The sequence below is a fragment of the Epinephelus moara genome, chromosome 24, assembly GCF_006386435.1.
Source record: "Epinephelus moara isolate mb chromosome 24, YSFRI_EMoa_1.0, whole genome shotgun sequence".
Lineage (NCBI taxonomy): Eukaryota > Metazoa > Chordata > Actinopteri > Perciformes > Serranidae > Epinephelus > Epinephelus moara.
Genome location: NC_065529.1, coordinates 48,131,530 through 48,140,192, shown reverse-complemented (window position 1 = coordinate 48,140,192; position 8,663 = coordinate 48,131,530). Strand labels below are relative to the sequence as shown.

Below are 8,663 nucleotides of genomic sequence, written 5' to 3'. Positions count from 1 at the left end.
TCTAAAATAGCTCTGTAAAAAATCAGCATGATCTGCTTGCTAACCCCATAGAGCCTCAGTCGTCTCAGATAATACAGTCTCTGCTGCAGTTTGTTGCACAAGTTGTCAATGTGTGCTTTCCAGCAAAGAAGGTTATCGATATGGACCCTTAAGTATCTGTATGTGGCCACTTGATTGATAATCTGGTCTTTAATGACCACTGGCTCGTGTGTAGTCACTTGCCTTGGGTCAAGAACCATCTCTTGTGTCTTTGACACGTTTAAAACCAGATAGTTTTTGTCACACCACTTAATGAAGGTGTTGATCTCATCATGATATGCAAAAGAGTCCATGTCCTTACGCAGAAGACTCACAATTGCTGTGTCATCTGCAAATTTAAAAATAAGATTATTAGGATATACTTTCCTGCAGTCATTGGTGTACAGTGTAAAAAGTATTGGTGAAAACACACAGCCTTGTGGTACTCCTGTATTACAGTGTTTGATGTCTGACAGTGTCTGATTGACCTTCACTTGCTGTGTGCAATTAGTTAAAAAGGATTAAAACCATTTGATCAAGGTAGTGTTAACATTCATGTCCTTCAACTTCTCCAGAAGCAGGTGGGGTTGCATGGTATTAAATGCTGAACTAAAATCAATGAGATGCTGTTTGTTTACTTGGCCTGCCCATCTTGTTGGACCAGAAAATTGAACTGCCAACCTTCCAGTTACAAGTACGCTTCTCTAACCAAAATCAAAGCACACATTTCTGCAGAGAGCCACAGCAGCACCACCTGCAACTACTAGATCTTCACCTCTAAACACTTGACTGGGACTTGAACCTGTGACTCAGATTCTCTAACAGCTGGGCCACCGCTCATTAAAAGTTGCTGTCGATAAGATAACGTGGATCCAAACGAAAATATATTCGTGTTGCCAAGACATTCCCCGACAGCAAAACATCTGAAGAGTCTATGTTAGATTTTGCTAAATAGCCAAGAGAAGAAGAAACAAAGCCCTCTGTGAGCCCGAGACAGTTTGCTGCCGTCGGTGAAGAGACAGAGAGAAACCCAGAGGAGGGAGGGTGGACGAGAGATGAGACCCACGTCCTTCCTCATCATCTGAAAACAATAAGACAACAAGAGAGCGGGAATTAAAAGACTAGAGCCGTCTAATCTGGAACAACAGAGGAATGTCAGGGAGATGCCACAGCACCCTTTTATCCCAGATGTGCGCTATTAGGTCCACGGGCCCGATCCCCGCGCCAGACTCTGCTGGATCGGATTTCTTCCTCTGCTAATGCCACCGGACATACGATCTGACAATGATAATGATAATTACTTCAAATGACATGCCTTCCATTGTGGAAGAAGTGGAAAACACACAGGCACGCACACACACCAACACACACTAAAACAAGACAATATTTGCAGAGCTTTAAAAGGGAAATTACTGTTGGCTTTCTCACCAGTTTGGAAAAAGTTAACAGCGCAGCTCTGTACATTCCTCCACACTACTTAAATGTTTCACAGCTTCTCGCGCTGTTTGTGTAAGAGGAAGAAAATATGGAACAATAAAAAAGGTCACAACAACAGCTCGGTCTTGGAGGGAAAGCAGAGAGCGCTGCCAAGTTTGCTTTTTAATGTTTTGGAATATCTTTATGAAGTTCATCATTAATTTAATGCAGAGTTAAAAACAAGAGCCAGGCACTGTCTCCAGCACAATAGTTCTCTTGCTGATGAGGGCCTAAGCATAATGGACTAAATAGTCTGTGTTTTTGTTCTCTTCAATACAAATTTTAACCGGTATTGACAGCATTTCCACAACACAGAGCTCTCAGAGTTTTTCTTTGCCATCGGAGTCTATTTTCAGGTTTAGACGCTCACAAACACAGAACACATGACGAGCATTACGCCCTGGACATGATTACTCCTATCTCCGTGAGTTACACCAAATCTGAGAGGCTGGATATCCTTGGATGGAAGCAGCGTAAAGCATAAACCCCTGATGGAGCTGAGGTGGTGTGATGTTTTAAGATGGTATCTCACAGCGGAGCAGCCAACATAAAGAAATACAAGTCCTTTTTTAGCCACGGGGAGCCGAGCGAGGTGGACGTACAGTACAGGGGTCTGTTATCGCTCTCCTCATCTTCATACTTCATTCCCCTCTGTTTCCATCTGGAACTTTTATTTTTCGGTGCTCAGGACAGAAAGCCTCTGTGAGGGTCTGTTGATGCGTCTTTGTGGATGTTTGCACGGGATTACACTCAGTGAGATACGCCACTCCAACAATGTCATTAAGCAGCAATATCAAGTTCGTGTGACTGGTGTTCCCTCACTCACAGCGGCTCTTGTTAGTAACGCTGCTTTGCAAAATTGTTCTCACTTTTTCCATAACACTCTGTCACAAACATGTCTTACGCAAAAATCACCCCATGTGGGACTTCTCCTAATAAAACAGATAAACATTTAGAAAGTGGTTTCCTCCCCACAGCCTTTCACTTGTTCCACAACATGCCGTCATCAGGAACTCTGGCTCGCACCATGTTTGTGTCATATTTCATTTGCCATAAACAAAAGCTTCCAAACTGCGTTGTAATGATTCAAACACAACAAAATCAGGTGAACTCTGCATTACCTGAGAGTTCCCCGCCAGCAGCAGCAGCACTGACCAGAACGGATGAACAGCCCTCAGTTTGTTAGCAGCACTATGACAAGATCCGAGGGATGTTTCCAGACCATCCGCCCAAGAGAAATGACGCAATTGGACGCTTCGGCAAGTGCCCCAAAATTACATGTTTACGTACAAGTGGTTGTTGTCACTTGTAGCAGCTTCAGTAGGCCTAACAGTGACTGGAGCAAAGTCAGGTGAAGTTACAGAGCGACAAAGTCTGCGTAAAGAGGTCAGTGTGGAGGAGTCAAGAAAAAGTTGGACTTCACCAGGCCATTTATTTTAACTGTCCCCTGACCTGAATCAAGTGGCTGCTCTTGATTTGATTTGATTTGATTTGATGTATATGGAGCCCCTTAAGTCCTGAAAGGTGTTTTTTTTTAATCTTGTGTGCACAATATTTAAAATGTTGTCTTTGTTTTTTTTTGCCACTGCACCCTGGATGGCTTCAGCTTTTGCTCTTACTCTAACACTCTAGCATGCTCTCTGCAGACGGACTGTTAGCGTGAGATCACCACTGTTTTGACATCGCTTAAGTTCTAAATCCAAACCACTCCACACATTTGCCCCACAAATTGAAATATACACATGCTCTTCATAGTGGTATGAACACAATGTCTTTGGAAAATTAATTTTTATGTTATTATATTTATTATAACTCCCCTCTCTGTCTGAGAACATTTTTTGTGTGTCACCCACAAGTGAATTATTTCTTGCTTCATACATTATTAAATTCAACCAGATCCAAGAACTATTTTGTGTTGTATTCATGGCAACAAAGATCCCCTTACCTTAAAAATACACCATACAGGATTTTCCTAAAACACAATATATAGACTTGAATAGAAGTAATCACTCACAGTCATCACTTATGACCCACTAGAAATGTATGGTGGTGTATTTTTCTACAGAGATGCTGCCTTCTGCCTGTGTTTTCTTATTTTCTGTGTTCAGGACGTTCATGGGTGTGTAACCCCGCAGCGCTCAGGTGACATTGTGGATTTATTTAACCGTAGCACCCAGGTGTCAGACCGTGAACAGCAGGCATCCAAGAGACACTTAAAAAACGCAATTCTAGTGAGGTGAAATGCCAAACGAGAGTGAATCTGGGGTTGGCTTTTACTTTCGCTTTCCCTGGCGAGCATGTTAACAAACAGTAACAGACAATCCTGCATACCCTAAAACTTCAGTTAAAAGTCCAGTCCCAATTAAACACCCAATTAAACATCCAGTCCCATTTACCAGCCTGGTGTGGCTACTCATTTTGACAATAAACACCTCAATCGGACGCCCGGTCTGGTTGCCATGTAGTTCATTAGTATAGAACTTCTTTGGATGCATAAATGTGGGTTGTTCGCCACCCTCAGAAGCTAATGCTAGTTAGCTTCTTATATTGCACATACAAATAAAAGTATTTAAACTTTTGTCAATCTGGACATGCTACACATATTGTTAGCTTGGTAAGATTCAGTCGTTCATTTCATTTTACTGAAACCATGAGCACCAAAGAAGACAGTAGTTCATTCAGATCTACGTCCTGGTTAACAAAAGTGATGCAAAAAAAGTGGTGACTCCTTCATAATTCTTATTCAAAACCAAAATGTTAAACAAGTAATATTCACACTGGTTATACTGAACAATTTGATTGTATTTCCCATCTTTGCAGTGCAGCAGTTTTGTGTGAAAGGAATTGAAGCCTATCTCATGTAAACGCCTATCCCAAACATAGGCCTGTTGAGTTCAGTGATTTAAGCAAGGGGCTAATTAACTGAAGTTTTATGGTTGTATACCTTTAACAAAGTAGTAATCGTGCTGCAGTTTGAATGTGATGAACACTATACAGCAGTAGCAAAGGAAGTAAGAGAGAGGCTTACTTCATAGTAATTAAGTGACACTGGAAATTGTTGTCGGCCAGAATTTGCTTTATGAAACTGAATTTCTTGAAAATAAGCTTGAAGTATTGCAGTAAGTTTGGCTTAAGCAGTTATAGTTTAAAAACATCCATTGGAAACAACATCATCATGTTGTTTGCTGTGTACAACATGAGCATCGCTTATCAGTCAGTAACTTCAACTTTCTTCAAAGACCATTAACAGTGCCAACAAGACATTACAGCATGATCTTACCCACATAGTGTATTCTGACTCCACCTGTACATCAGGCCTCCATCACCAATAAGAAACCCATGAACCTTTTACATGTTGTCTGCATCAAAACATCCTAAATTCCCAAAGATGAAAAAGCTTCCCTTTCCTTCTCCACCACCAAGCTCCTGCTACTGAAAGGGGAAAACTGTTAACGTCAGCCTGCAAGTGTTAATTAGAAGTACCATATGTTGGATTTTTTTATAAGGTCCAATCTCTTCCACTTGGCATTATAAATTGCACACGTGTGTCAACACATCCCGTAACACAAGACCAAACAACGCAGGGAATTCACAGATGTTGGCAGTCTGACGCAATAACGAACAAAGTAGTAGCAGCCGGTCACTGCTGCAGTTTGTCTGTGGTTGATTTCAAATGCATATATGATGATAGTTAAATCTACTGTGTGCACCTGTAACCTCTGTTTTCCTTTCTCACCTTCAGGACACTTTTTCTTCATCCTGCATCTCTGTGTCTCGCTGTGGGACGGGCAAAGTGATGCTGCTTTCTCTTCAGGCGTTCTCCCGGACTGCCCCCCGCCTCGGGTCCTGGTCTGCCTGCCCCACCTGTAGCCGCAGGCGACGCCGTTACGGAGACAGACGCTCCACTCGCTCCACTCTCCCAAAGGAGCCAGGAGACAGTTCTCTAAGAGAGAGGAGGGTTAAGATTTCCCAAGGTCAGACACAAAAGATTCAAATTCTGACTTGTTTTGTAGAATTTTACTTTATAAAACCACATGTCTGAAGAGAAGACAAAAAAGGATTTCAGAAGCCAAGTACTCAACCAGTTTCACATGTAATGAATCCATGGAAATACTTTACTCGTGGTGCCTTGGTAGCTCACCAGGTGGAGCGTGCACCATTAAAGTTTAGTCCTTAAGGCAACGGCCTTGGTTTGTGTCCAGCCCGGGCTCTTTACTTCATGTCATCCCTTTCTCTCTCCTGCCTTTCCTCTCTTTTTCTCTCATTATCAAATAAAACAGAAATACCAAACAAAATCTTAAACAAAAAAAAAAGAGAGAGAATACTTCACTCTCAAAATGACCATTTGTATATACATACATTCGTACGTGGTCCTACAAAAAGTGCTGCACCAAAATTTGTACGCATGCGGTAATCATGAGCCAGTAGTTTGTGTACAACCCACTTATTTTGGAAGGCTGCGACCATGTGACCAATGTGCTGACAGGAGTAAAGAATAAAGAGGGAAGCGATTTGCTAAGGAGGCAGGTTGGGTGGTGGATGGGTTAGAAATCACAGGACTTTCCCCAGGAGACAGGTGTTAAGACCCATGTGAGCTTTGAGTCACGTTAAGGTTCATCGTCACCATATTTCTTTTCTTAAACCTAACCACAGTAACTTTACGTGCCTGAACCAAACCGCCACAACTTCACTTCAAGTGCATTAAGAACTTAATGTCATTTGCGCGGTGCTAATTTGCAGGATACCATACGAACTGTTGTGTGTGAATTTTTGTAGGATATTATATGAACCATTGTATGAGTATACATTGGTTACCTTGAATTTGTAAGGACAACTTTTTTCTCACATGCCTTAATGGTAAACAAAGAATCCAAAAAAGGCAAACATTCTTAATGAAGTCAAGTCATTGGGAGCCACGTTAGCAACAGCAAAACTATATCAAAACATCCGTTTACAAACTTCCACACAGCTTGTGCAGTCTCATTCATCCACTCATATCCAGTACTTGCAAAACCCATGCAGTTTTGCTAAAACATTACACTAATAGTCGGTGAAGATTCTCAGTCATCCAGGTCATGGTATTCGTAAGTGCTGTATCGTAGGCAACTGGACTTGCTTGCGTTTCTTGAAGACGTTTCGCCTCTCATCCAAGAAGCTTCTTCAGTTCTAAATGACTGGTACAAAGTTGCAGGCTTTAAACCCTGTGTGGGTGGGAACCCTTGCAGAGTCGTATCACATGTGAGCTCTTAGTGTCAGAGTCGTTAAGGTCACAATGTGAGTCGTTGACCCACCTGGCCACCATGTGAGTTGTTAGGGTCAGGTGGGACCAGGGGTGAATGGGTGTGAAGTCGTCTGGGGAGGGATCCCAAGACTGCATTGTAGGTGGAGGATAAGTAGAGGGGGTGGCTTACGACACCCACACAGGGTTTATAGCCTGCAACTTCGTACCAGTCATTTAGAACTGAAGAAGCCTCTTGGATGAGAGGCGAAACATCTTCAAGAAACGCAAGCAAGTCCAGTTGCCTACAATATAGCACTTAGGATTACGCTAATAGATTTGAATAATAACTAGATGACAAGATGGCGCCTATTCATTCCAGTGGAGTTGCTCGCCTGGCACATACGCCAAAAAAGTTTTTAGCTTTCGGGTTTACTTTCACAGTATGCAGCCCACTGAATATTTGCAGTAGGGTTTCTTCTGCTGGCTCCATCCACAACTTCCTGCTTGGCTCATAGACTTTACATTGTAATGATGTCATTGATTTTAAATCATTTTTCTCGGCTTTAGGTAAGTTTTACAAATATAAACCCCCCACAGATCAAAATTTGTGATAGAAAGAGTCATAACTAACTGTCAGGTTTTACAGATGTCTCTTTTATAATGGTCGTCTATGGGAAGACTGCTTTTTGGGTCACACAGGATTTTTTAGCTGCAGTACTGCGAGTGGCCACTGGGAAAAGTTGGCTGCGAGGCTGAGCAGTGGCCTGATGTAGCAACACTAATATACGTGACAAGAGATTTTCTCCCATTTGTTGTGTATTTGGAGCAAATGATTGTCTGCACAAAGCATGCTGGGATATCTGCGATGCAGCCCAAACAGGTGGAACGATGAGAAGGTTTGACAATTTCAAAAATTCAAATGGTGCTTACATTATGCCATCAGCCACAAGCAACCAGTTGGAGAGGCACGACGCAAGTTTATGCAAAATTATCGCGTATAGTGAGGCTGCACTGTGATTATAATTTAAAACACTTCTGCCTTTCAATAGCACACCCTGAACGTGTCTGAGCACCTGCACACCTGCTTTAGCAGATTTCAAACTTTCTGTGCATGAGACTGTTTGTACTGACATGTTTTAAATCATTGTGTTTCAGTGAAACTGCATGTGTTTGGAAGTACTGAGAGTATAACTGGAAAGATGAGACTTGGATTAAACTACACGAGTTGTGCGAGAGTTTATAAACAGATGTTTTGATATAGTTTTGCTGTTGCCTTTTTTGGATTCTCCATTCACCTTGAAGGCATGTGAGAAAAACTAAGTTTCCTTCAGAAATTCAAGGTAACACATGGTGAGTAATTAATATACAAACTCATTTTGCAGGTGAAGTATTCTTTTCAGATGCTCTCAAAGATGGAAAAAAAGTCACAGAAAAGAAAAGTTCTTCAGGCATTTTTTAGGCAAAGACCTAGTGAGGTTGAAAGTGGTCAGTATTTGTAACTACTATATGCCTGATAAAGATATCAAGACTTTTTGCATTCATTCTCCCTCTGTCAGCCTGAGAGTGCCAGAAGAACTCTTCTTTCATCCATTGAAAAAAAATCTCTTGGCTGAGCGTGTTCTTCCATACATTGATTAGAAAAATGGAGGTACTGAGATGAATAAGATAAACCAATAAATTACAACCATACCCCATGGAGTGGTAACAATATATAAAGACTAATGTTTTCTTTCGACCCCTGGCAACCACATTGCTATCATTGAAGATAGATGAATGCCAGCTGAAGCATTAATCGAGGGACATTACACTCCTAGTGACTGGCTGCTGATGAGTGATGTCACCCACAAAATCAGTCGCCGCAAGTTTTTCCACGCGGTCCACAACGGAAAAACTGGCAGCCTCGGCCAAGACGGGACAACATTTCTTGGTAATCATCATTATCATTGTC

At 41.8% G+C, this 8,663-nt stretch overlaps 1 protein-coding gene across 1 annotated transcript in view; it reads right to left on the bottom strand.

Moving 5' to 3' along the window:
* Positions 1 to 8,663, bottom strand: part of rspo4 (R-spondin 4) — a 60,927-nt gene that overhangs the window by 27,971 nt on the left and 24,293 nt on the right. Inside the window, exon 4 of the mRNA XM_050037725.1 lies at positions 5,231 to 5,437. Within this exon, the coding sequence (XP_049893682.1) occupies positions 5,231 to 5,437 (207 nt within the window). The remainder of the gene's footprint in view (positions 1 to 5,230; positions 5,438 to 8,663) is intronic.